The sequence below is a fragment of the Podarcis gaigeae genome (genome assembly GCF_964106915.1).
Source record: "Podarcis gaigeae genome assembly, chromosome: 16".
NCBI classification, from domain to species: domain Eukaryota; kingdom Metazoa; phylum Chordata; class Lepidosauria; order Squamata; family Lacertidae; genus Podarcis; species Podarcis gaigeae.
In genome coordinates, this window is record NC_139693.1 from 23,137,148 (window position 1) to 23,164,300 (window position 27,153).

The window sequence follows — 27,153 nt, forward strand, 5'->3', positions numbered from 1 at the left end:
TGGGCTGACCCAATGCAAAGATTCTGAGGATCCATGTGGATCCATGCTTTTTAACCACATTTTTGCACCATTGCAGCCCCAGGCAACAGTGGGTGCGTGATTTTTGGGGGGCAGGCTGTAGCCATGGACATGCTATGTGATCTGATGGTGAATTTGGGCTGACCCAATGCAAAGATCCTGAGGATCCATGTGGATCCATGTTTTATAACCATGTTTTTGCACCATTGCAGCCCCAGGCAACAGTGGGTGCGTGATTTTGGGGGGGCAGGCTGTAGCCATGGACATGCTATGTGCTCTGATGGTGAATTTGGGCTGACCCAATGCAAAGATCCTGAGGATCCATGTGGATCCATGTTTTGTAACCACGTTTTTGCACCACTGCAGCCCCAGGCAACAGTGGGTGCGTGATTTTTGGAGGGCAGGCTGTAGCCATGGACATGCTATGTGCTCTGATGGTGAATTTGGGCTGACCCAATGCAAAGATCCTGAGGATCCATGTGGATCCATGTTTTGTAACCACGTTTTTGCACCATTGCAGCCCCAGGCAACAGTGGGTGCGTGATTTTTTTGGTGCAGGCTGTAGCCATGGACATGCTATGTGCTCTGATGGTGAATTTGGGCTGACGCAATGCAAAGATCCTGAGGATCCATGTGGATCCATGTTTTGTAACCACGGTTTTGCACCATTGCAGCCCCAGGGAACAGTGGGTGCATGATTTTGGGGGGGCAAGCTGTAGCCATGGACATGCTATGTGCTCTGATGGTGAATTTGGGCTGACCCAATGCAAAGATTCTGAGGATCCATGTGGATCCATGCTTTTTAACCACATTTTTGCACCATTGCAGCCCCAGGCAACAGTGGGTGCGTGATTTTGGGGGGGCAGGCTGTAGCCATGGACATGCTATGTGATCTGATGGTGAATTTGGGCTGACCCAATGCAAAGATCCTGAGGATCCATGTGGATCCATGCTTTTTAACCACATTTTAAGTGGGGAGGGAAGGAAGAACACAGAAGGGACACGGAGCAGGAGAGGGGTGTGCAGAGAAGCAGCTGGCTAAGAATGCAGGAGAGGGGTATAACAGGAGGAGGGAGGAAAGGAAGGCAAAAGTTTTCCCTCACCTACCCACCCAAGTCAGCCAGCTCGCGCGCTCTCTCTCGCTCTCTCTCTCTTCCTCCTGCACGGAGCACAGAGACACACTCTGCATTCCCTCTGCCTGGAGGGGAGGGGCTTTCCCTGCTCTTTGTTCCGTTTGAGCAAACACAGCAAGGAAACAGAGCAGGGTGGGCAGTAAGACCCTGAGGCAGAATGCCGGAAAAATACGGTAATAATTTTCTTAAATTATGGGGGGGGCGGAGCCCCCCCAAACGAATTTTTGAGGGGGCTCGGGCCCCCTCAGGCCCCATGGAGTCGGCGCCTATGTTCACAGACTCGTCTGTATGCCACAAAGGCCCACCATGGGCCAGAATGACTCACGTATGACTGGCAGATCTCTGGCACAGGCATGGGGAACTTTTTTCAGTTAGAGGGTTGCATACCATTCAGGGAAACCTTTCAGGGACCACAGACCTGTTATGAATAAGGCCAAAACCCAAAGTGGTGGAGAAATAAATGTAAATTTTACTTTTTACAATAGAGTAGCTTCTATGCAGCCCTGTCCTCCAGCAAGCAGCATTATCAGAGCTCAAGGGAATATTCCAGCCACCCTAAAGATGCAAATAGGATATGACAGAAGAGTGGTGAGGGGTTGGTGTTGGGAGAGTCTTAAGGGCCAAGTTAAGAGGTGCTTGAGGGCCATCTTTGACCCCTGAACCTGAAGTTTCCCCTCCTTGCTGTAGCAGAATAATGTTACTTGGACGATAGCTCAGTACTGTAATATTAACCACCTATATATTTGCTTTACATAGGAGTTCTCCTGCTGGAATATGCTGCCAGGCCGAATGCATCAGCCACAGACATCTATACTGCTCAGAGGTATTAAATAAGCTTAGTCCATCCTCCAAAGCAATTTCTAAGATGGCACAGACATATTCATATTTTTAACTGCTTAAGAAAGGTGGGCAGTCCTGAAATGCTGAAAGTCAGTGCAGCTGTCAAGGCTGAAGAGAAACAGTTTAGATCGGACAACCTCTCAGACGGCTCTAGAGAGCCAGGCTGTATGCATGTAGGGAAGCGAGAGAGGGAAATAATGAGAGGACATAGCTGTGTGATATTGGTGGGAGGCGGCCAACTCTCACATAAGCATTTCAGAGTGGTCAGTCAAATCTATCCAGTAGGCTGCCCTGTACTATTTGGTTTTCTAAAGGGACCACATGTGCCTTGTGATCATTAGGCTCCAGAACATAGGTGGCACAGGAGATGGTCTCAAATCCCTTCACTAAATATAAATATTAAATGTTGGTGCTTATGGCCAAGAGATAGTATTTAGTTTCCAACATACATCAGGGCAGTTTCTTGCAAACCTTTCGCCAGGTGGGAAATCTATGGCCCGCCATAAGTTGTTGAACTACAACTCCCATCAGCCTTGATGATTGGCCACGCTGACTGAGGCTGATGCGAGATGTAGCTCAGCAACACCTGGAGGGCTAAGGGTTCACCACCTCTGCTTAATGCAGTAGGAGAATCATTGAATGGTTTAAAGTTTAAAACCAGATTTCCAGTTTAAATCAGTTGTACACAAAGGGCTTTGCTGCAACTCTTACAGATGGTGTCACCAAGACATGTGCCCTGTGGACAGTGAAGACAACGCTGGGTCTTATAGCACTGGAGCAGCTTCTCTGGATACTTCCTTGGTTTATGACAAACACCCAGTTCTGAAAGGAAGACTGTAAGAAGGAAGGCAGAAGAGATGCCATGCACTATCCTGGAATAATGAAGTTAGTGGGGACAGGGACAGTTCTGATACAATAAAAAAGGTATTGCTTATTCTGAAGTAAGCTGGCAGAGACTGAGTAAATAAAAGTAGAAAGTTGAGAAACAAACAGCCTTTGTCACAAAACACTGCATTCAAGTGTGTGCATTCAACTCTTTTCAATTATTAATTTTTAACAGCCATGAGGATATGGAAAGAAGTGTATGAGCCCAAGTCTGGATGCAATCCATGGCTGCAAGTCACAGTTGAACAGATCCCCAAGTTACTCTTTGTGCCTCTACCTTAATGACATACAGGTATGTTATGAGCACTCAGCATAATCAACTTCTAGCTCATTATGGAATACAAACCAAACCTGACCTGTACGGACAGTGGCATTGTGTCAAAAAGTTTGGAATGTGGCTCCTCCATTGGACACCTGCTTAGCTCCCAGTTACATTTCATGTACACTTGTCAAAAAGCAGACAAAAAGATATTAACAGGGCTAAATGACATAGGTTACAAAGCAGTGTGTTTGTGTATGCATCCCAACTACTAAGTTCTGAAGGCTCTGTCTTTGCCCATATAACTGCTGCAAACCAAAGAGACCCCATTTAAACCCTAGGCACCTTTCCAATTTGCAAGCACTTAGGCTGCAACCCCAAAAGCTGTAGGTGGTTTCAGAAGAAAATCCATGGAATTAATTAGATGGAAAGCCAATTTATCCAGCCAGATGGGTGTTAGCTGCTCCTAATGAACCACAAAGGAATCCAAGGAGTGGCAGCTCCAAGTAGCCTCAGATACAGATCAAAGACTACAGACCAAATGTTCATATCAAGTCTCACCCACTTGCAAAATGGTTTACACATATAAGAACCTGCTATAAGAACACGTGCAGAAACACAGTGCATGGCCTCCACTGAGAAACATCATTTCTTATTGTAGAAAATAAACTGGCTTGGGTTTTTTGTTGTTGGTGGTGATGGTGGTTGGGGTTTTTTATTTGGTGGTGGTGGGGAGATATGAGGCACATGCCTCTGATTTTAATATAAAATAAAGAGAGCCACAGAAATCAGACTGGGAAACACAATTTAACTATTGAGGAAATGGACATGGCACACACTGTCTCAAGATGGATCAAATCTCAAAATCGGCTCCTACTTGTTCTTTGGAAGCCTTCTCAGCTAAGAAGTCTTGACACAGCTAGAAGATGAAGAAATTGAATGGGACATTTCCAACATTCTCCAAAGCTCCTGTTCTAACAGACTTCAGCACAAAGCAGAGTACCTTTGTGTATGAGGTGATTTAAACATTTGCTCAAAGCAGAGAATGCAGTGTAAAAGGAAGAGCACGGGCCAGGTGCTAAACAAGCAGAGTAAGCCCAGGAATATTTTTCTAAAAGAAAGCGGGGGGCATGGAGCCTATTGGTGCTGCTGCTTGACTGGAAACAAAACAAGTTAGTGAGAAAGTTTGAGACAAGCAAACCCACTAAAAAAGGCTGGGGTGCTTCATTGGTAAGGGAGGCCTTGTTGGCAGAGCTATACCCGACTGCCACCTGGCTGGTGCTGACCCATGACGGCTTTCTCAGTGGTGGTTCCGCAGTCGCAGAATTGCCCTCTTGGGTGAGATACGCCTGTCTTCCTCATTACTGACTTTAACCTTCCCCTGAAACACATTCCTGGTTACCCAAGGCATTTGATGGATAAAAGATGCTGGCCATGGCAATCTTGAAATTAGGCTTTAGTGACAGCTTTTAAATGTTTTGCATTTAATTATTTTATATGTGGTTTTTTTTTAATTTATTTTAAATTGCATTGCTTTAATGTTTTGATGTTTGCAACTTTGGGCATTTTTGGGAGGAATTGCCAATATATAATTATATTATAAAGAATTGTATAGTGCTCCAGGTTTGAGCCCCAGGTTGGGCAAAAAGATTCCTGCATTTGCAGGGGGTTGGACTAGATTACCATTGGGATCCCTTGCAACTCTACAATTCTACCATTCTATGATTGGGGATCATACAGCTGCTGGCACCGACATCATTCAGTTCCTGACAGAAGTTAAATGAATGCTGTTCAAGAAAGATATTACACAAGCAAAATTTTTATGTTCACAGCAAGAACCTCTGGCCACTTGTGATAAAACACTCAGCCATGTCAGAAGTTCAGGTCTAATATTTTTTGCCACCACTCAAAACCTCAGGTATGAATGTGGGTGAGAACTCTTGAGAAATTCCTAAGGCAGGGGAGAGATGATGCTCTTCCCCACACTCCCTAAATTTTGTATCAAATCTGTATGCTCACTTCATAGCGGCACTTAATTTGTGTCAAACACTCAACCCCTTCAACACCATGGCTTAAACATGGGCAGTTGCCCACTTAGCCGTGAACTGTGACAGGGTCTTCTTGGTGGCGGCTCCCCATTAATGGAATAATAATAATAATAATAATAATAATAATAATAATAATAATAATTTATTTATACCCCGCCCTCCTCAGCCAAGGCCGCGCTCAGAGCGGCTTACAAGCAATAATAAAAACAAGTTGGTCCCTCATCCCCATGCCATCCCAACCCAGCCATAGGACCTCTGTCATTCATTCCCCCCAAAAAATATAGTCCAGCCCCCCACAAAGTCTGAGGGACAGTGGACTGGCCCCCTGCCGAAAACGTTTGCTGACCCCTGAGGGTTATTTATTTTTAATAAATGTGTATATACTCATAACAATATCCAAGTGGTTTCCAACAATTATACATACACTGTATGTACCATACAATAAGTTAGTGGGTGTGACTCATTTAAATCAATAAAATCCCACGGGTTTACCCTGAGCAGGACTTAGCTGTGAGAGCAGGTGAATTTCTCCCCAGAGGTTTTTTAACTGCTTTTGGAAGTTATTATTTTTTTTTTGTTTAGTCGTTAATTGTATTGTTTTATTACAGAAGTGTTTGCTTCCCTGGGCTCCTTTGCAATGAAGGGTGGGATTATAAATTTAAGAAATGAATACTAAGCGACCCCTGGAACGTGTGAAGGGCAGCTGAAGTGTCCCTGAGCAAGTGCAGAGCGCGTTTCCCTTGAGGATCAGATCACAGGAGGGCTATTTTCAAACTGAGAAGAAACTGAGCCTCTCCAGACCTCTAATTAGGCTGTAGGCTATCTCAAAATTGGGGCAAGCACTGGGGACGTTTGTTTTCCCTCTTTCCCTATATATCTGGGGGAGTTTTGCGACGGCGGAAGGGAAAGCCACAATTTCCCTCAGAAGGAGCTTCCCTTCAGGTCGAATAGAATCCTGCCCGCTTCCCGCCTAAATTCAACGGTCGACTCTGACGCTCCCTCAGGCGGGCGCTGAATTTAGGCGGGAAACGGGCAGAATTCTATTTCACCTGAGGAGGGGGGGAAACCTCCGTCTGAGGGAAAACCTCTGGCCGTTTAGTTTCATATTAAAGCATTAATCCGGGTTCAGTGCCTCAAAGCATCTATCTCCAAAGGCTGGGCTGGGAGAGACTCGCTGCCTGAAAACCTGGAGAGCGATTGCTGGCAGGGTTTGTGGACAATACTGAGCTCGATGGACCAAGGGGCAGCTTCCTATTTTCTTGCAAATAAAGTTGGCTCGGGTCGAGGGAGGGAATGTGCTTCGCCAGTTCCGCTGCTTCCTCCTCCTCCAATCTTTCCCCGAAACCTTCAAAGAGGTGCCAGCCCCTTCCAAGGTCGCATTCAGGCTCGCCCTGCCGGCTACTTGCGCAAGGGAAAGGGGTCCTTTGTTTTGTTACAGGCCCCATTTCCCGCCTCCAGCCATGCCTCTGTTTCTAAAGTGGTTTATTCAGGAGGCGTCGTAGTCCCTGTTTCGTATTCCGCCTTTACTGGAACCTCCTTTCCTGAACCTCTGTAGTCATGTTGTTGGTTTCATATTGAAGCATGAATCCAGGTTCAGTGGCTAAAAAGCACCTACAGTATCTCCAGGCAAGGGCGAGGAGAGACTCCCTGCCTGAAAACCCGGAGAGCGATATCTGCCAGGGCTTGTTGACAATACAGTACCAATGGGCTGACTTAGTTGTAGAAGGCAGATTCCTATTTTCGTGCAAATGAAGGTGAATCGGGTGGAGAGAGGGAGTCTGCTCCGCCAGCTCCACTGTTTCCTTTTCCTCCTTTTGCCGGTTGGGGAAACCTTCAGATCGGTGCTTTGCAAGGTGTACCTATGAAGTCTCCTTTCGGCGTTGCTCGCCGGCCTCATCCTGCCGGCTGCTTGCGCAAGGGAAAGAGATCCATTTTTCTTTTCTTTTTTTATGCAAATCCCAGCCATGCCTCTGGAGCAATTGACCTCCTGGTCTCTTTCTAATCTTCTTTATGCACGCAGGATCGCCCCCCTTTCGGCTTCCGCCTTTACTGAACTTTTTAATCGTGTTGTTGGAAGAGGGAGGTGGCTCAAGGTGAAACAAACGCGCCCGCTAGGTTCTTTCTTCGGCCGCTTTTGGTTTGCTTTCTGGCTTTTGGCTTACTTGTTTATTTATTTTGGAAAGTTGACCATGTGGACGCATTGCAAGCCGAAGCTGTCAATTGGGGTATTTTGTCAAGAGCAGCCTAGGATTGGAAATCCATACCTGGAAGATGCTTTTCTTCAGGATTACTTGAAATCACACCTACCCACTGAGGTATTTTATATTTCATCATATATACATAGACACACAGATATATATTTAATGCATGCATGCACACACACACACACACACACACACACAAACACAAACACACACAAACACAATGTTCTGTGACATCTAGAGACTCTTAGAATTGTGGATTTGATTACTTCCTCTGATTTTTAAAAAAGCAAGACTGAGACTCTTAGGGCAGCACCCCATGCATCCAAATGTAGCAGCCTACACTGAATTCCAAAGCTGTCCTTGAATACCCTCCAATATTTCACAAATGGAAATAGAGGCAGCTTAGTAAAATTCCTATTCCTATACCAAGGACCGCTGCACAAGCCACGACTTTTGCACATTGCTAAAGGTTTTATTCTCTCACCTGTGTTAATTGACCCTACATAGGAAGGTACCTTCCACTGAATCAAACCAATTGGCCTATCTAGCTCAGTATATTTGACTGGCAACAGCTCTCCAGGGGTTTGGACAGGGAACCTTTCCCAGCCCTACCTGGAGCCACCATTGGGGATTGAACTAGGGACCTTTTGTCTGCAAAGCAGATGCTCTTCCCCTGAGTAACAGCAAAGTATTTTGCCCTCCACTGATTTAAAAGTCAAATGGGTGTTTGTTCTTTGCTTAAAAGATATGCAAGAAGCCAGCAGTTTGCCCTGTTCCCAAGCTGCTGTCCACAGTTAAAAAGAAACCTCACTAGTTGAAGCAGGTGAAAAGTGAACTATGTATGGGTCATTATGTATGTGCAGTTATTAAGCAGTAACTTTTATAAGTGCAAGACAGTCTCCCAAGCCATGTTTTGGAGGAAAGTCCAAAAGTTCAGGGAGCGGGGTTGATTCTTTATAACACAAGCGCATTTCAAATAACAGCAGTACATAATACTCAGTTTAAAAGGATCAGTATAAGAGACAGGTGAGGTCAAACAGGGAGCCCAATACTTTGTTTTATGTTCTGCTTGCTGTGATGTTTTTTGTTTTGTTTTGTTTTGTTTTGTTTTATTTATACATACATACATACATACATACATACATACGTACTTGTCCATCTGCCCACATTCTTTTACTTTGCAGGTGTTTGCTGATGTAAGTTTGGACCTTGAACAGTTTGGGGCTCGAGTGAAGGATGAAATTGATCTCCTGGGACGGGAGTGTGAGTTAAACCCCCCACAACTTAAGCAGTTCGATGCCTGGGGGCAGCGTGTGGATGAAATTATCACCTGCCCAGCCTGGAAGAGCATGAAGGAGATCTCTGCTGAGGAGGGGCTGATTGCTGAGGCTTATGAGAGGAGATACTCTAACTGGAGGTACAAATTTAGTTGACACCTTCAGACTCAGTTGGCCACACTTCAGGGCAGCGAACATGTCCATATACCTCCAGTGCCATTCAAAATGAAATGTCCCTACAGTGGGGATAGTGACACTTTTCTAGATGAAAGCACTCCCACAGCATGTATTGATTGGCGAGCGATTTGGATTGCTTTAAAAGTCAGCAAGGCAAATTCATGTAAGGCTACTATCAATGGCTAGTAGGTAGGATGGCTATGTTCTGCCTCCGCTGTTGAAGGCAGTAAGCCTCTGAACCCCATTTGCTGGGAATTGGAAATGGGAAGAGTGTTGTTGTACTCATGGTCTGCTTGTGAGTTTCTCATTGAGGCATCTGGTTGGCCACTGTGAGAACAGAGTGCTGAACCTGATAGGCCTTTAGCCAAGCTCTTCTTGTGTAGCCAAGCTCTTATTGTGTTCTTGTGTAGCTATAATCCAGCTGAGATCTCTCTATAGCAAATATATTTTTCCCTTGGCATTTCTAAATTCAGCAAGGCTTTGTTTCTCCTTCACAGCCGCGTTCATCAGATTGCCAAACTGTACCTTTTCGCACCTTCTTCTGGTACTTTTTCAGCTCCTCTGGCCATGACTGATGGAGCAGCAAAAGTAATCGAGGTGAGATCACAAGTCAGTGCTCAGCAGGTAGATCACTATATTGCATTGCTCTGAATTAGACTAAGTTGGAGGTTCATTTCTGGAATGCTGCTACCAAAGTAAAATGCCCTACCCATAAGTTCCCCTTACCAAAAAACAAAACCCTATCCACAACACTATTATTTAGAAACTTTGGAGAGCTGCTAGACTCATACTGAGCTAGGCTAATGGTCTGACTCTATATAAGACATATTCCTCAGTTCCCCAAGGCGTTCCCTAACAAGGCCAGATTGGGAGTTAGCAAAACTGGTGCATATGTGGCATCCTGGCTCTGCTTAGATCCAAAGTGATGCATATCAGCCAGCTCTGCTGAAAAACCTTTTGATCATTATCTCAGAGGCAGATCTTTGGCAGCACAACTGGTTCTACCACACTGGGCTCTGAGCCTACAGGGCACCATAGTGAACAGAGCAGAATGGAAGGCAAAGGCCGGGGGTGGGGCTCCAAATTTTGGCCTTGCACAGGGCGCCACTGAAATTTAAAAGATCAAAGTCTAACCCTAAGTATCTGGAGTTGTGGTGTAAGACCTCTGTGGGAAAGGTCCCTTGCCTGACTTTGCAGCCCACCCAGCCCTAGCCAGACTGTCATGGACTGGTTGGATGCAGAGGAGTGGTGGGAGGCACCAGCAAGGGAACCACCAGGCCGAGAAGGTTCAGAGCCAGGGCATTTGTGGTAGGACAATGATGCAGGGTCAGAGGAAAGTGTTGAAAGCTGAATAAGCAACAGGGTTTAGTGAGCAGGAAGAGGCTGTGGCGGAGGGCAGTCGAGCCTCAGAGGTGTCAGAGGAATGGGGCCAGGAGACAGAAATGAGGCAGGCTGCTGAAGAATTCAGGGAGTCTCCCTCTCCGGCTGAGACCAGCTCTCCTCCCACCTGGTCTCCCAAGGCATGCAGTGGAATAAAGAGGGAGGAGGAACAAATGACAGGACAAAGGAGCTTTGGGCTGCTGTGGAAGGAACCAGGAGAGGAAATCCTGTTTGTTGTTCTTTCTCCCATCTGTTTCCTTCAACTCCCAACAGTCCTTGGGTATCCCCAAACCCCTCAAAGAAGTTTTTATCCACTTGACATCACGTGACCCTGCCAAATTCTGGACTTCTGGCCAGTGGATGACTGAACGCAGAGGGGGCTCTGATGTTGGTAAGTGTACCCCAAAGTGGGAAGTCTGACACAGAGTGCGATACAAAATGCCTTAAGAAATGGGTAGTGGTGCAGTTAGATAATGTTATATACCATCAGCCTAATGGTCTGTTGAGGCAAGGAGAGAGGTCATTTAGATGGCCATGTGTATAACGTCTGTTGAGAAATGCACAATTAACACTTCGCCCAACGCCCCAACACCTCTTCCATTCCATGCTTTTAACTGCATCCACATTTCTAATGAAAAAGAAAAACGAACAAATGAAAAACAGTTTACCAACCTGGTAATAAGAAAGATAATACTCTAAGCATGTGCAGTCTCACAGTTTAAAAATTCAATTAACTCACAGCACCACCATGACTTTATGAATAAAATAGGATAGTTTCTAATGCTTTCTCATGTGATTCTGTTAAACTTGAACTCAGATCTATCTGCAGGCTTCTGGGGAAACCCAGCCAGATGGGCAGGGTATAAATAATAAATTATTATTATTATTATGTCACATAGGCCAGGCCCATAGTAATCACCATGGCAACATTGCTGGTGGGAAGGTAATATATAACCAATCCTATGGATTGCAAACATTGTAGCTGCTTAAGTTTTCCTATTGCTTAAGTTTCACCTTAGGAACATAGGAAGCTGTCTTATACAGAGTCAGTATTATCTACACAGACTGGCAGCTTTTGTCCAGGACTTGGGGCAGGGGTTTTTGCCAGCCCTACCTAGAAATGCTGGGGTTTGATCCTGGGAACGTCTGCATATGAAGCAGGTGCCATGACCTTTTCCCAAAGTTACTGAGGTGCCAGCTTCTTTTTTCGCTACACTGCTGAATGATAATGTTGCTTTTTCTTCAGCTTGAAGCCAGTGCTGGTTATTTGTGAAGATCAGCAGCAGCTAAGACTGGGTGTTCTTTTCTTGCAGCTAGTGGCACAGAGACAGTAGCCCTGGAACTCCCTGATGGCAGCTACAGTCTCCATGGCTTGAAATGGTTTACTTCGGCCACCGATTCAGATATAACTTTGACACTGGCAAGGAGCGTGACTGCTGATGGACAAATACAGCAGGTCAGATTCCTAACTGGGAAAACTGAAGGACCAGCTCACAAGCAGTAATCAGTAATGTGGAAGTGGGGTGAGAAACAGGGTCCTTCACTGGCCATTTTGACAGGCGTTGGCGCCACTTACCTGCCCCATACCTGACATCACATGATCCATTGGGCCTTGCTGTGTTAATCAGCTGATCAGCGCTTATAGCAAGACGCACTTTGGGCAGGAATCAGCTGCACTAACAAGCTCTGAGAACTCTGCAGCACAGCCAATCCCTGCTGGGCTTGTATCATTACCGAACAGCTGATCAGCACTGACAGCAAACCTTGTTTGCTAAGAAACTAGCCAGCGTAGTACAATTTAAGGATCCTGATTGTTCCCTTACAGCCATGTCTTTACCTGCCACATCCTCATTTCACGTACGATTTCACGTACGAGGATCAGGTGGGCTTGGTTTGCAGAAAACAGCTTCACAGGCCAAAGAGAACCCTTGCCTGGCCTAATTTGGTTCACAGACTGGAGGTTTCCCATTGCTGCACTAATGTATTGCACAATGTATTCATTCTAGCTCCATTCTCCTTGTTACCAGTCAGTGTTTCTCACCTTTGCATTCTCGGCTGCAGGGCTCCCAAGGTCTGTCTCTGTTCTACCTGAAGATGCGCGATGAGGAAAGGAAACTGAATGGGATTGAGATACAACGGCTGAAAGACAAGCTGGGCACAAGGCAACTGCCGACCGCAGAGCTCCTCCTAAATGGAGCCAAGTCACTCAAGGTGAGCAAAAAGAAAAAGCTGTGGAGGAAAACTTCCTCCAAAGCTCAGATTCTACTTCCCTGGTATGAGACAAATGAAAGCAAGGTGCTCTGGAGCAGGGCAGCTCTCTGTGGATTTTGCCCATGCATGGAGCTGCCATGCAGGTGCAGAAGCAGACATCTAACAGCCAAAGCAGCATGGATGAGAATTTCCGCCTCCTTAGGAAGACCAAGTTACTAGCAAAAAAGAAACAGCATCAAAGTGTTGAACAATGCCTTCTGGAGTACTATGGTACTCAGAGGAAGACTAAGAGCAGGCCAATGCACTCTGTGGCCTCTACCTTACAATCTCCTCACAGATGGGGAACCTCAGACCTGGAGGCCAAGTGCGGTGCTCCAGCTCTCTCTATCTGGGCCTTAAAACTCCTCAGGCCACACACCCTACTGCCCTACTCTATACTCCAAGGGCTTTTTTTTTTTGGCCAGGGTGGAATGTGTCCTTGAACTCCAATAATGGCCTTTGTCTGGATGGAGAATAAAGAGGTGTGTGTGTTGAAAGTAGATTATTGTCCATGATCACTTTTGCCTTTGGTCCCATCCACCACTGGCATCCTCCAAAATTCGTTCCTTGGCCTTCATGCCCTTTCTGCTTCTGTTATGCAGATCCTTACCAAAGAATTGCATCAATCATTTGTTAGCATGTTTCAGGTTTGTTTTGCTTACTGAGCTGCCTCCTCACCCCATTCCTTGTGTTTATACGCTATGAGCTGCTCTTCCCTCCTTAATGGCTAGATATGTATCTATGCAACTGTGCTGTGTACGTATTTCTTGACTGAAGAATTTGTGCAGAGTTCCCACTGCTCTGCTTAGGAGTTACGGGCAGGCGGAAAGGTTATTATAGGCTTTTATGCTCCAGGGAGAACATGAGAGAAAGCAAATACATTCCCTTTTTACTAAATTGCAATCCAGACCATGCTAATTAACCTTATTCTGGCTTTTTCTGCTTCATGCTTCCAGATCTCTGCAGAGGGCCGGGGTGTGGCTTCTATTGTAAACATGATGACGATCACTAGGATCCACAATGTCATTTGTGCAGTTGCGTGCATGAGAAGGTAATTCATGTCCTCTTCCCTAAGACCTACTGGATTCTTGGGCTTAATTATGGCTCTTTGAATCATGCTGCTGTCTGAATAAGCATTAAAGTAAGATGAGGCTGGCTATCAAAATGCTGTTAAAAAACTCCTGGTTTCCAAATTGTGGTAGTAAACTACAGTTCCCAGGATTCCTTTGAGACAAACATGTACTTGCAGTGTATGGTGCAGATGGTAACTTCCATGTTACTATCTCTCAAATAAAAGCACTGCTTGTGAGCTACAATTAGCTACCTCAATCAGAAATCTACACAGAGGAAGAATGAGGAACCTGAGACACGCCAGATGTTGTTAGACTACAGCTCCCATCATTTCTGACCATTGGCCATGCTGGCTGGGGCTGGTGCAAGTTGTAGTCCAGCAACATCTGGGAGGCCACAGGTTAGTCACTCGTCTCAACAGCTGTGGCCTTTGCGACCTTGGGGCATATCTTCTCACATGTGACCTTTGCATTTAATTAGCTAAAAATTGCCTTCCATCTCCAGAGTGATCACCCTGGCAAGGGATTATGCCACCAAGAGGGAATCCTTTGGGAAACCCCTGAAGGCTCACCCTTTGCACATGCAGACTTTGGCTCGAATGGAGGTGAGCATTTGGAGGTGTTGGTTTTGTTTGACCTTGACCCTTGAGGCCTTCCCCTGCCACCTACAAAGCACATGAGACTCCTCTCCACATTCACGGTCCTCTTGGTCGTGAGGTGAAGGTGGTCTTTTCTTTCTCCCTTGAAAAGCCCATAGAGCCAAAGGAGGCAGTTGGAAGAGTGAGGTTCTTTCTCACAACCTCTTTCAGCTCCATGTTCTTTTCAGACCTCAGATAAATTCTGTGGTATCCTGCAGCTCCCTTAGAAAAGCAAAATGCCTGTGTTTTTCTCTGTCTCAAGGTGGGGTGGGAGCTTACCAGTGGAACTGCAAAAAGAAGTGACCAGAGGTGGTGGCAGTGGCTCTCCAGGATTTCAGGCAGGGAACCTGGATATATCAGGCACTGAACCAGGATTTCACGCAGCCCTACCTGGATATGTCTGGCATCAAGCTTGGGACCTAATGCATGCTAGGGAAATGCTCTACCATTAAGCTAAAATCCTTAAGACATAGGAAGCTGCCTTAAACTGAGTAAGACATTGTTTTCCATCTAGTTCATTACTGTCTACATTATCTGGCACTGGCTTTCCAGTGTTTCAGGCAGGGAACACTTCCAGCCCTACCTGGATACTCCAGGGATTGATCCTGGGACTTTCCGTATGCCGAGCAGGTGTTCTGCCACTCAGCTACCGCCCTTGCCCAATGTGAAATCCTTGTTTCTGCAGACAAGTGATACTTGTTGTAAGAACATTGTGTGCTCCTCCACCCTGCCCCAATGATCCCATGCTGTCTTGCTCCTGCAGGTTCAAGCTCGAGGAGCATTCCTGCTGATGATGGAGATAGGGAAATTGCTTGGACTGGAAGAAACCAAGAAGGACAATGAACAAGACCAGCACATGCTTAGGCTGCTGACGCCTGTTGTCAAACTTTACACTGGGAAACAAGTAGTGTTTCAAGGCCTAGAATTTGGTTTCATGGTTTAGTTACATATTGGGCTCTGAAGCAAAAAGGGAGGATTCACAGGGGAGCCAGATCCTAATTGTAGGGGACAAGAGGAAAGGAAAGGAAGAACAAAACTTGGTAATTGTTTAATGGCCAAGTGGTTGTGAAATAGTAACACCCTGCCAGGGTAAGCGTATTCAAGAAATTGAACTATTATAAACATATTGGAATAATAGCTACTCAGATGTTTTCCTGGATGGGCTTCTGCCCTAGGGTGGTCCCTTAGCTTTGATCCTCTTTTTCAACAAGCCTTTCCCATCCCCAGATTCTAGGCAGTGCAAAGTGGTGCAAATGTGCCGCATTTCACCTCCCCACACCCCAGTCTGCTGACAGGTCTGTAATGCGCTTTAGGTGTATATGAAGTTGTCAAAGATGGGCAGAGACCAGTGGCAGATCTCTGGGTGTTCAAGGTTAATGGGAATGTGCACATACCACATGTCTTTGTTGCAGGCTGTTGCGGTTACCTCAGAAGGGCTGGAGTGTTTTGGAGGGCAGGGCTACATGGAAGATACAGGCCTGGCAGGAATTTTACGGGATGTCCAGGTATTAAGCCACACACCCACACCCTCCAAAAAAGGCATTTTTCTTAGCTTCTCCTTCTTTCAGCAGCCTATATCCTATAGCAGTGCTGTTGAGGTAGAGCAGGGAACAAAAACTGGCTTCAGAATCTTGGTGGTGGCTACATTATTTGGAGTCTCCAGGGGCTTAGACATTGCTTGTCACAGTGGTCTAAGCTCACAATTAATTATTTTCACTCTTCATTCAGGTAAAAGTTCTGCAGTTCAAAAATGTACTCTCTGCATCTGTTTCTCCAGGATTAAGAATGCACCAGCTGTTGATAGAGAATGTCTTAGAAAGAGCAGCTTCAAACGGTGTCCCTACAGCTTGTAACTGGATTTACACGCCAAATACCAGGGACTTCAATTTAACGGCAGGTGTTAATCATGAATTAGATACAATCCCTTAGTGCCAATGTTACTTCTCCAAAGAGGAATATTTATAGTAAGCCGATAAAAATCTCCTGAGATGCCCCAACCCTCTGTCTGCTGTAACAAATCCTAGCATTTCATCAGAGAAGGGATGGGGGCACGTGTCACCATTCCACTCTCACTTGTTAACAGCAGTCTTCTGTTCTTTTTCGTTGGCCGGGGGCCGGACATGCAGGGCCCAGAGAACCCCCCATGCCAGACTTTTCCTCACCGCCAACACTGCTAAGTGTACATACATGTTCACAGAGCCTGCATGCTAATTCATCCGTGGCCACCAAAATCAAGCGGGGCTATGCCCCTGCCCACCCATGCAGGGAGAAGCCTGACTGACCGACATGGCCCTTAGCTGGCAAATCCCCAACCCACCCTGACACTGGCCAGGCAGACATTCAGCAAGGGGGCTGGGGACACAGCGGTCAGGCCAGGCCAGGCTCCAGGGCTGAGAGACCCCCAGCAGCAGGCAGGTGGGACAGGAATCCCTGTGTGGCTCACACCCCCTAAAATCATCCCCCCCTGCCCCATGCTATTCCCCTGCTTGTTAACATAGTCTGGATGGGAACATCACAGATGATAGAAAGCAACTGTCGGGAAAGAGCTCAACATCCTCTGCTACCAATTTTGCAACTGAAAACCGTGCTGACCAGTGTATTTTGTGACCAGAAAGGGCAACTTATTTTTTCAGCTTTCTACATTTATTTTCTTCAGTCTTTGCCAGCTTGGTGCCCTCCAGTTGTTCTGGACTACAATTCTTAGCACTCCCAGCCAGCACAGCCATAGAATGCTAGAGCTGGTGGGAGTTGTAGTCCAAAACATCTGGAGGGTGACAGATTGGCAGAGATTTCAGGAGCGATATTTCATCTGGAGTGACACTCATTTGTTCTTACTCTTCCATCCATTACAAGTCTAACATCTCAACTTTCCCTCAACGTCTTAGATTTTGGCTTCCTTCCCTTGTCATTTTGTTTGCTGTCCCACTTTTCTCTGACTCCCTGACAGGTGCTAACTATCTGGGAAGGAACAACCAATATCCTCTCTCTGGATGTTCTGCGCTCCCTAGTCAAGAGCCAAGGAAAAGTGCTGGATGCATTTTTCTCTACTTCCCAGGTGAGCATTCCTCAACAAGGACACTTTACTGTTAATGTCACTGCTACAAATGTAATCCTAAACTATGCCTACCTTCCAACCTGGTGCCTTCCTAATGGTTTTGACTGCAATTCCCAACAGCCATGGCCAACAGAGTTGTGCTGGCAGGAGCTGATGGCATATGTGTGTGTGATTTTGTTATATTTATATTCTATCCTTCCACCCAAAGGAGCCCAGTAAGCAAGTAAGCAAGCAATAAAACAATCAAACATACTAAAAACCATTCCAGTACAGATGCAGACTGGGAAATATAGCCACTTAAAAGGCTTGTTGAAAGAGGAAGGTCTTCAGCAGGTACCAAAAAGGCAATAGAAGTGGCACATAGTGTTCAAAGGGAGCAGATTCCAAAGGGCAGGTGCCAGAACCCTAAAGACCTGATTATTACAATGTGTGGAATGAACCTCCTGCAAAGATGGCATCTGCAGAAGGCCCTCACCTCCAGAGCATAATCATTGACTGGGTATATAGGGGGTGACATGAACGTTCAGGTACTGTGGTCCCAAGGTCTATAGGGTTTTATACACCAAAGCCAACACATTGAACATAGCCTAGTTTGTGTAGGGCACCATGCTGGGGAAGGCTGCATTAAGCCACTGTTAAGATTGCAGAAGGTGGAAAGGAGTGCATAAGCCACATCCATTCCTGTGCCCTCAGCTGTGATGAAGAGATTGCAGAAGTTTGTCTGTGCTGCACCCTAGAGTGGTTTTCAAAGAGACAAAGCTCAAATATCATGAATATAAAGACGAATGGTTGTTTTTTAGAGTTTGTGAATAGACATGTGTGTAATAGGGACCAAAGTATTTAAGAAATCACTGTACTTTTTAACCATCATGCTGGCTGGGGCTAAAAGGAGTTATAGTCCGAAAGGCAGAGGGGAACAGGTTGAGGAGCAGGCCACTATTAAGAGGTGACGAAAACATCTAGCATAGATGGCTTGATTCTTAGCCATGCTGTCAAATGGAAGGTTATACCAGTTGCACTTATACACTGCAGGCGACACACTAAAATGTCATGAAACACAGTTTGGAAAGCTCTGACTCAAGGTTTAACGTATTTGATCCCAGCTGAATTTTTGTATTTCATTCCATCTAACATCATGTGTGTTTATTCTATGACAAGGGAGGGGGACATGACCCTCCAGATGTGATTGGGAAGCTGCAACATGGGATTTGGAGTCTCCATCAGCTAGCTGGCATGGGCCCTATTCAGGAATGATAGGTGTAGTCTAAAAATAGCTGGAGGACTACAGACTCCCCCCTCCCCATTGCACTATGTGATAACGCTTACGCATGTGATAAAGTGGACTCAAGTTCTTAAAAGTTTATGTCATACTAACAACTGTAAATCCTTTAAGGTACCCCAAGCCTATTTCTTGTTCAGATCAACATAGTTGTCCGGGGAAAAAAGTAAACTTTGGTTCAGATTTGCTAACAGCTGAAAAGATGATTTAGATTGGACAGCACTACTGGCTGTTTCGAAAAACACTGATTACCATATGATTGATTTCCTTGCAGGCCAGGTTGAAGGTGGCACTTAGCGTCTCTGAACTGGAACTTTCTGTGCAAATAGTTCAAAATGCTCTCCACAAACTCAAACAGTTCACTCAGAAAATAAGCTTAAAGGGGGAAGCCGAGATGCAGCTGTCTGCAAGAGACTTTGCCTATACTCTGGCACGGATCTATGGAGGTAATGAAAAATGCAGTTAAATAATCACTTTGGGCGTTACTACAGAATGATGTAGAATTCAGTGCAGTAGGCTGAAGCTTATGATCACCAGGCATTTCTGGGTGATCTTCCAACCCAACTCTGAACTGCAAGTCTATGACCAATGATTAAAAAGTGGCATTTTTTTTTTTTTACTGGATGCACAGCCACGTAGCAAGTGACTCATCTCAGGGAGGAGTAAAATATCTTAATGTAAAAGATGCAATAAATTTACATAGCAGTACAAAAGAGGGCAGCACCAAATCAGTGGACATCAAAAAGATTTAAGTTACCAGCACAGGAGTGAAGTTATTGGAAAGCCAGCACATCAAGCTGGAATAGCCTATTTTCATTGAGGCAATTGTTCCTAAGAACATGTCTCGGAATTCTTCAGAAGGTGATGGATGCACAATCCCCTGTCCGTGTGAACCGCTGTAGTTTTAAGCAAGCAGGCTGCCAGTGATCAGTGTAATTTGAGAGAAGCCAATGGCCAGGTCACCTTTCCTTGTTGCTCCCAATCACTGCCATTTTCTGTTCCACCACCTGTGACCACCTGATCTATTGACTACTTCCTCAGGCATACACCCATCTGGAAACGTTATCTTCATTGCCTTCTAGTTTAAATCCCATTTTTCAGCTTTTGCCTCTGGAATTAAATTTGGCAAAGACAAAACACCCCGCAGGGGTGGGAAAGAGATTGCCCTAGATATTTGGACTGCTGTTACTTTAGGTGTATACGGGGGTGGGGGGATATTCACAGACTCGTCTGTATGCCACAAAGGCCCACCATGGGCCAGAATGACTCACGTATGACTGGCAGATCTCTGGCACAGGCATGGGGAACTTTCTTCAGTTAGAGGGTTGCATACCATTCAGGGAAATGTTTCAGGGACCACAGACCCTGTTATGAGTAAGGCCAAAACCCAAAGTGGTGGAGAAATAAATGTAAATTTTACCTTTTACAACAGAGTAGCTTCTATGCACCCCTGTCCTCCAGCAAGCAGCATTATTGGAGCTCAAGGGAATACTCCAGCCAGCCTGAACATGCAAATAGGATATGACAGAAGGGTGGTGAGGGGTGGGTTTCGAGAGAGTCTTAAGGGCCAGGTTAAATGGTGTTTGAGGGCCATATTGGACCCCTGAACCTGAGCTTTCCCCTCCCTGCTGTAGCAGAATAATGTTACTTGGACGATAGCTCAGTAATATTAACCACCTATATATTTGCTTTACATAGGAGTTCTCCTGCTGGAATATGCTGCCAGGCCGAATGCATCAGCCACAGACATCTATACTGCTCAGAGGTATTAAATAAGCTTAGTCCATCCTCCAAAGCAATTTCTAAGATGGCACAGACATATTCATATTTTTAACTGCTTAAGAAAGGTGGGCAGTCCTGAAATGCTGAAAGTCAGTGCAGCTGTCAAGGCTGAAGAGAAACAGTTTAGATCGGACAACCTCTCAGACGGCTCTAGAGAGCCAGGCTGTATGCATGTAGGGAAGCGAGAGAGGGACATAATGAGAGGACATAGCTGTGTGATATTGGTGGGAGGCGGCCAACTCTCACATAAGCATTTCAGAGTGGTCAGTCAAATCTATCCAGTAGGCTGCCCTGTACTATTTGGTTTTCTAAAGGGACCACACGTGCCTTGTGATCATTCGGCTCCAGAACATAGGTGGCACAGGAGATGGTCTCAAATCTCTTCACTAAATATAAATATTAAATGTTGGTTCTTATGGCCAAGAGATAGTATATAGTTTCCAACATACATCAGGGCGGTTTCTTGCAAACCTTTCGCCAGGCGGGAAACCTATGGCCCGCCATAAGTTGTTGAACTACAACTCCCATCAGCCTTGATGATTGGCCACGCTGACTGAGGCTGATGCGAGATGTAGCTCAGCAACACCTGGAGGGCTAAGGGTTCACCACCTCTGCTTAATGCAGTAGGAGAATCATTGAATGGTTTAAAGTTTAAAACCAGATTTCCAGTTTAAATCAGTTGTACACAAAGGGCTTTGCTGCAACTCTTACAGATGGTGTCACCAAGACATGTGCCCTGTGGACAGTGAAGACAACGCTGGGTCTTATAGCACTGGAGCAGCTTCTCTGGATACTTCCTTGGTTTATGACAAACACCCAGTTCTGAAAGGAAGACTGTAAGAAGGAAGGCAGAAGAGATGCCATGCACTATCCTGGAATAATGAAGTTAGTGGGGACAGGGACAGTTCTGATACAATAAAAAAGGTATTGCTTATTCTGAAGTAAGCTGGCAAAGACTGCAGTAAATAAAATTAGAAATTTGAGAAACAAACAGCCTTTGTCACAAAACACTGCATTCAAGTGTGTGCATCCAACTCTTTTCAATTATTAATTTTTAACAGCCATGAGGATATGGAAAGAAGTGTATGAGCCCAAGTCTGGATGCAATCCATGGCTGCAAGTCACAGTTGAACAGATCCCCAAGTTACTCTTTGTGCCTCTACCTTAATGACATACAGGTATGTTATGAGCACTCAGCATAATCAACTTCTAGCTCATTATGGAATACAAACCAAACCTGACCTGTACAGACAGTGGCATTGTGTCAAAAAGTTTGGAATGTGGCTCCTCCATTGGACACCTGCTTAGCTCCCAGTTACATTTCAGGTACACTTGTCAAAAAACAGACAAAAAGATATTAACAGGGCTAAATCATATAGGTTACAAAGCAGTGTGTGTGTGTGCGCGCGCGCACACACACACACACACACACACACACACACACACACACACCAGCTAGTAAGTTCTGAAGGCTCTGTCTTTGCCCATATAACTGCTGCAAACCAAAGAGACCCCATTTAAACCCTAGGAACCTTTCCAATTTGCAAGCACTTAGGCTGCAACCCCAAAAGCTGTAGATGGTTTCAGAAGAAAATCCATGGAATGAATTAGATGGAAAGCCAATTTATCCAGCCAGATTGGTGTTAGCTGCTCCTAATGAACCACAAAGGAATCCAAGGAGTGGCAGCTCAAAGCAGCCTCAGCATACAGACTAAAGACTACAGACCAAATGTTCATACCAAGTCTCATCCACTTGCAAAATGGTTTACACAGGCACGTCTTTCCAGAGTGTGATGGATCTCTCAGAGGGGATGACAGATAAGGCTATAAACATGGAGATTCTTGCCAAAACAGATCAGATGAAAGAAAAGTGCTAGGAAGAGCTCTAGTTTTATTGTGGGATACTTAGCTGGGCTGCTTAAAGGGAGTAAGGAGAAAGAAATTTGTAGCAGATTTATATGGTAAACTGGGAGGTTTATATGGTTAGCTGGGAGTGCAGGAAAAGTCATTCAATGCTGTAGATCAGCGGTTCTCAACCTGTGGGTCCCCAGATGTTGTACTACAACTCCAGTCATCCCTGAGCTCTGGCCTTGCTATCTAGGGGTGATGGGAGTTGTAGTTCATCAACATCTGGGGACCCACAGGTTGAGAAAGGCTGCTGTAGATCTTACCTACTGCCTGCCACTGAGATAGTGAACACACCTCAAGCAGAATACCCAATTGGTGGTGCAGTGTTCTCTTCTTGTGTGAGTAATGAAGGATGTAGCTGTGTAGTACACCAGTGTCTCTCATAGCTCGTGCATTTGGTACAACACAGTGTGTGCGTATATATGCATGAGAAGGTTTTGAAAGGTTTTTTGGTTGCTCTTGCCTAGGAACAGGAAGAAGCATAAGCAACAGGAGGAGGGGCATCTCATACTAGTAAAACCCTCAAGAGGCCAACTTGCTTCCAAAGGCAAACAAGGCTCTGGGCCGCTGCTGCTGCTGCCACCACCACCCTGCCCAAACCAGTGATAAGGAAAAAAAGGGAAGACGTAGCAGCACATTTCTCCAGTTTACGGAAGGGTGGGGCAGTTAAAAAAGTAGGAAGTGGGTCAGCAAGTGCTCCCATGCAAAACTCTAAACTTTATTCACTTTTATTTATATATTTAACAATTCTAAAGTATTTATGTCTTGCTCTTGACAAAAGAAAATTGAAAAATATAAAGGAGCAACTTTGCGCTCCTCTTCAGGAGAGAAGAGTTTTATATATACACAGAATAAAATATTAATAAAAAAGTGCTTCATTGATCAAAAAGACTAAGAGCTGCAAGCGTTTATTCACACTGTACATCACAGACACGTCCCCCCCCCAAAACCCGTATCAGAACCTCTTGGCACCTGTCGTTATGAACTGCAGAATATTAGACCTTGTTTTCACCCTCTATTTGTACCATTAAAACCACACTGCCACAGTGCGCAACACAATTATGCTTTTCCTTCAAAAATCTTCTCTCTATTCACCCACTTCAATGGATAAGTACAGATAAACTCCATTTACTCCATTGCAATTCCCACCTCTATTATAAAAAGAGTGCTATGCATCTTTGCTGCATACTCCCATAACATTTAATTTTCTATTAAAAATCCAAAAGCCAAATTAGAGCCAGACTTTGTATTGCCCGTTCTCCCAGCTGGAAGAAAGGAGGAGTACAAAGAAGCTACGTACATCCCCAAGCTGCCTTAAAAGGTGCAAAGTCTCTTCCCATGTCTCTTGGAAACACTTGATTTTCATTCCCAAATGCTTCCCTTGTATGACTGTGTTGTAATCAACACACACACCTTTTCACAGAGAACATGGAAAGAAACAAAAGTTTGCCGACAGGACTTTCTTCTATTGGGTATTCCAATACACTCGAAAACTTCACTTTAGAAGGCATTGCCCTATCTTGGCAATAGGTTACTTCTAACTTTGCAATCTCTTTTCGGAAGATTGGTTTGCTTATTACACCACTGCTGCTGGAGTCTCTCTTCTTCCTCCATGCTGCTATTAATACACAGCCCCCCTTGGTGTGGTTGGAGGGCTTTACTGGCAGTGCCACACATTCCCCACAGTTGCTGGCTTGGGTACAGTTGCCCACAATGCATAAGAGCCACAGGGAGATCAGTGCTGCCTACAAACTTGTGCCATGAGGAAGGCATCTCCAGCTGAGGCAGTTTCAAGTGGTGGCAGCCGTGTGATAAGGGAAACATGTTTAGTAGTCAAATTCTACAGGCTGGGGCAAAGGAAGATAGAGGCACGTCACTACTTGGTGGAATATTTAGGGAGAAGCTGCTTCAGCTTCCCCTAGCAAATGAATTGCAGGAAAAAAATGTATTTTCACGCCCACCAATCAAAACCTATAAGTGTTTTTTGTTGGCAGGAAGACGATATTAAAATAAAATAGGAGGACTCAAAACTCTTCATAGCACAGCAGCAGAAAAGTGATTTTAAGGGGCACATTTTCATTTTAGATGAGTTGTATCTTTACATACATATCTTTTGGGGGGGCAGTTGTTAAAATGCCCTAGTTTGGGGGCCTTGGCAAACCAGTTTTCACTGACTCTCCTGTGCAGAAAAAAACCCAATAAATCAAAGCCACCCCCATTTGCTTTTGGGTTCTCCTTGTGAGAGGGGGAGCCTGGTCAACAGTATTATTTGACTTTGCATGCAGCCTTCCCAGTGCAGCGAAGCAGCTCTGTCTTCCGTGTAAACTATCTTTTTTTGAGAAGAAAAAAGTGGGGGCAAGGATAGCATTTTAACAGCTAGTAATAAGCCCAAACACCAGTTCCTTCAAAACAAACTGCATGTACAAGAGTCTTACAGTGAGGTGCCAGTTTAAAAATACAACCTTGAACAGGAATGGTCTGTCCAATCCCCTTCCCTCTCAATTCCCTCAAACAAGCGTACACTTTCTTTAGCCAAAGTGGTCCAGGCATTGCCTAACTTGAGCCACAAGTCTGCCAACATCGGCAAAGGACTGCCCAACGTGGAGATCTGCAACCCATTCTGCCGCCCCCTCCGCCACGCCTGCCCTTTCATGCAAGGATAACTAAGCCCACTCTAAGAACAGAGAGGGAGAGAGGTTTTTTTTTTGAGAAGGCAGCTCCCATTTCTTCTAGCAGCAACAACTTCCCAAACAGCAGGTTGCTGTTGGGAAGTAACAGGAGTGACTGGGGAAAAAGAAAGCATAAGCACTGACGCTACAAAGTATTCACAAGGTCTCTGGACCGATTACCCTTCCTCTCACAGCAAGGTAGAATCATCCGTCTGCAGCACAGTTCTGACAGCAGGGCAACAATAATGCCAGTGGGGAAGATTCCAGACCCTCTGTTCGTCGTCTTCCAGCAAAATCCACACAAAATTTACATGAGGTGGATGAAAATGACACTGGGAGGAACAGCTGGAAAGGAGGGCTTTCTGCTCCACTAGTACAGGCCCAGCATCCTGTCCCTCTGAGCATGTCATCTCTCCTCCCGACTCCAGAGTGCAAGGCTTCTCTCCAATCCTACCAGCTTCAGTCAGCAGAGAAATGTGCGTATCTGCTTAGCAGGGAGAGGTGGTGCTGTCTCTTCCCAGCTTTCCTTCCATGCTGGAGCCTCAGTTTGAGGTGGCAGCAATCGGTTTGTCCAGTTCGAGGTCAAGGCTGGGGCTACTGGGATGCAAGCTGCTGTAGCAGGATTTGCAGACCCGGCTGGGTTCGAAGAGCTGCTGGCTGGGGACCGGCACCTTCTGGTTACAGCAGCTGGAGCAAAAGACATTCCCACAATTCCTTCAGTCAGGAACAGGAAGAGAAGAAATTACAGTAAATTTGCAACTCAGGAATGCACTTTCCACAACAGTACATGTCTTAAGTTGGTGCTTGCAGAAAAAGGTTAGACTAGTTGCCAAAGAGCAGCTTGGGTGGAAGAGGGTTAAGTTCTTTCCCCCCTGCAAGCTGCAGTGGGTCAGAGCGCCACGGGATGGTGATGTCTGCTATGATGCCAGCCCAGAAATGGTGATCTGGAGGGGTGAAAAGAGCCTGTAACCGAGCCACAAATTTCTTTTGTGCCTATCTTCAGTGCAATGGAACACTTCAGCTATGTCTCCTTCTGCTCCTGGCTGTTGCTTCCCAAAAAGAAGTTAACTAGAATCGAGCATTGAAGACTGGCAAGCCGGTCAACTCCTCCCCCAAAAAAGAAAAAAGCCTACATAAGCCAGAAGTGAGCCGGCTGCAGCTCAAGGGAACTACAGCAACACTGTCTTTCAGCACAAAGAAAATGTGAGTCCATGGGGACCATGCATAGCCACGCAGTGAGCAGCCAGAAAAGATGCAGCCCACATACTGAGTGAATGAGGGATGCAGCAGCTGACACATCTGTCAGTTGTCAGTCACAGCAGGGCCATAACAGCACATGCATCTTGGGGCAGGGATGGGGTCCTGCGTGCAACTAGAACCCCACAACCCCCCACTTCTACTCTCAAACCTGCTTTCCCCCAAATGCAGCTCTGAGCAGCATAAGCGGACAAGGTCCCTGGTTCATAATCTTTGACTTGCAGATATAGGCAAGCATTAGGTAAGAATTGTTTTGCACCTCACTACAGGTGCCTTGAGGTTGGCATAAACAAACATAGCAGGTTTAATCTGCTCTTCTCCAGTAGCTTAATAGTGGGAGATAGGAGGCAACTGGCTTTATATAAAGAGTTCGTGCCAGGTGTGGTTTTTCTTTATGTTAACTGTTGATGTAACAAGCAAAGGGAAACCCCCGTTTTTCATCTCACAAACTTTCATATTTCTAGCATGGCAAAGCAACCTCTAGATATCACTCACTCAGGGCTAGACTTGGGCTGGTGATTTGGAAGTCTTCTTATGGACTCCAATAGACACTGCTATCAGAGAGAACAGCAGGAGTGAAAACAACAATGCAGTGAAGACAGACCACTCTATGAAAAAGCCATTTGAATGCCCCCACAGTGAAGATTCTGAAAGGGTGAGGGTTCATAGCACGACCTAGCTGCCAAAAGAAGACTAAATATTTCCTTTCAAGAGAAACTCCTGGACATTGTGTAAAAGAGAGACTATCTGGAATTTTCTGCCTGGGTATATCTGTTCAAATCTCACACAAAGGGATCACTTAGTCCCTAAGCAGGTTCTTTTATGCATTTCAAGATTTTTGCCAGACTCTTGGCCCTCAGTGTCAAAGTCATGTTCTTTCTCAGGGACTCTACTCCACCTGGCTAGCAGAGGAGACCCTAATGCTCACGCTGCCTTGTCCCTCACTCAGTGCCCATTAGCCCACAATTAAGGCTTTTTTCACTCTTGTGCTATTTCAGAAGTGATTGGTAAGGTTCTCTCAGTG

The 27,153-nt window shown here is 45.5% G+C and overlaps 4 protein-coding genes across 50 annotated transcripts in view; 2 read left to right on the forward strand and 2 right to left on the reverse strand.

Moving 5' to 3' along the window:
• HORMAD2 (HORMA domain containing 2) overlaps nt 1-7,170 on the reverse strand; it is a 54,726-nt gene extending 47,556 nt beyond the window's left edge. For 7 of the 9 annotated variants that reach the window (XM_083717542.1, XM_083717540.1, XM_083717541.1 and 4 more), the window contains exon 1: nt 5,985-6,724. The gene's annotated coding sequence lies outside the window, so the exon portion shown is untranslated. The other 2 variants (XM_083717546.1, XM_083717547.1) reach the window with 2 other exon arrangements.
• Nucleotides 1-21,286, forward strand: part of LOC310833969 (acyl-CoA dehydrogenase family member 11-like) — a gene marked incomplete at its 5' end in the record, with an annotated part of 39,430 nt that extends 18,144 nt beyond the window's left edge. Inside the window, 15 exons of one of the 4 annotated variants that reach the window (XM_083717201.1) lie at nt 3,066-3,168; nt 8,572-8,804; nt 9,339-9,438; nt 10,495-10,612; nt 11,535-11,677; nt 12,283-12,432; nt 13,428-13,522; nt 14,047-14,146; nt 14,943-15,083; nt 15,592-15,684; nt 15,908-16,072; nt 17,127-17,234; nt 18,788-18,959; nt 20,212-20,278; nt 21,009-21,286. In XM_083717201.1, the coding sequence (XP_083573327.1) occupies nt 3,076-3,168; nt 8,572-8,804; nt 9,339-9,438; nt 10,495-10,612; nt 11,535-11,677; nt 12,283-12,432; nt 13,428-13,522; nt 14,047-14,146; nt 14,943-15,083; nt 15,592-15,684; nt 15,908-16,072; nt 17,127-17,234; nt 18,788-18,959; nt 20,212-20,278; nt 21,009-21,135 (1,905 nt within the window). In that variant the 3' untranslated portion in view covers nt 21,136-21,286. Of the gene's footprint in view, nt 1-3,065; nt 3,169-7,132; nt 7,499-8,571; nt 8,805-9,338; nt 9,439-10,494; nt 10,613-11,534; nt 11,678-12,282; nt 12,433-13,427; nt 13,523-14,046; nt 14,147-14,942; nt 15,084-15,591; nt 15,685-15,907; nt 16,073-17,126; nt 17,235-18,787; nt 18,960-20,211; nt 20,279-21,008 lie in introns of those variants that run through there. The other 3 variants (XM_083717198.1, XM_083717199.1, XM_083717200.1) reach the window with 3 other exon arrangements.
• LOC310834228 (acyl-CoA dehydrogenase family member 11-like) overlaps nt 1-23,145 on the forward strand; it is a 31,981-nt gene extending 8,836 nt beyond the window's left edge. Inside the window, exons 4-6 of the mRNA XM_083717770.1 lie at nt 1,908-1,974; nt 2,705-3,588; nt 22,134-23,145. Of these exons, the coding sequence (XP_083573896.1) occupies nt 1,908-1,974; nt 2,705-2,831 (194 nt within the window). The 3' untranslated portion in view covers nt 2,832-3,588; nt 22,134-23,145. The remainder of the gene's footprint in view (nt 1-1,907; nt 1,975-2,704; nt 3,589-22,133) is intronic.
• MTMR3 (myotubularin related protein 3) overlaps nt 22,901-27,153 on the reverse strand; it is a 57,239-nt gene continuing 52,986 nt past the window's right edge. For 25 of the 36 annotated variants that reach the window (XR_014558980.1, XM_083716939.1, XM_083716930.1 and 22 more), the window contains one exon: nt 22,901-25,586. Coding sequence is in view for 35 of the 36 variants with exons in the window: in XM_083716939.1 (XP_083573065.1) it covers nt 25,415-25,586 (172 nt within the window). In the remaining variant the exon portion in view is untranslated. The remainder of the gene's footprint in view (nt 25,587-27,153) is intronic. The other 11 variants (XM_083716934.1, XM_083716942.1, XM_083716956.1 and 8 more) reach the window with 1 other exon arrangement.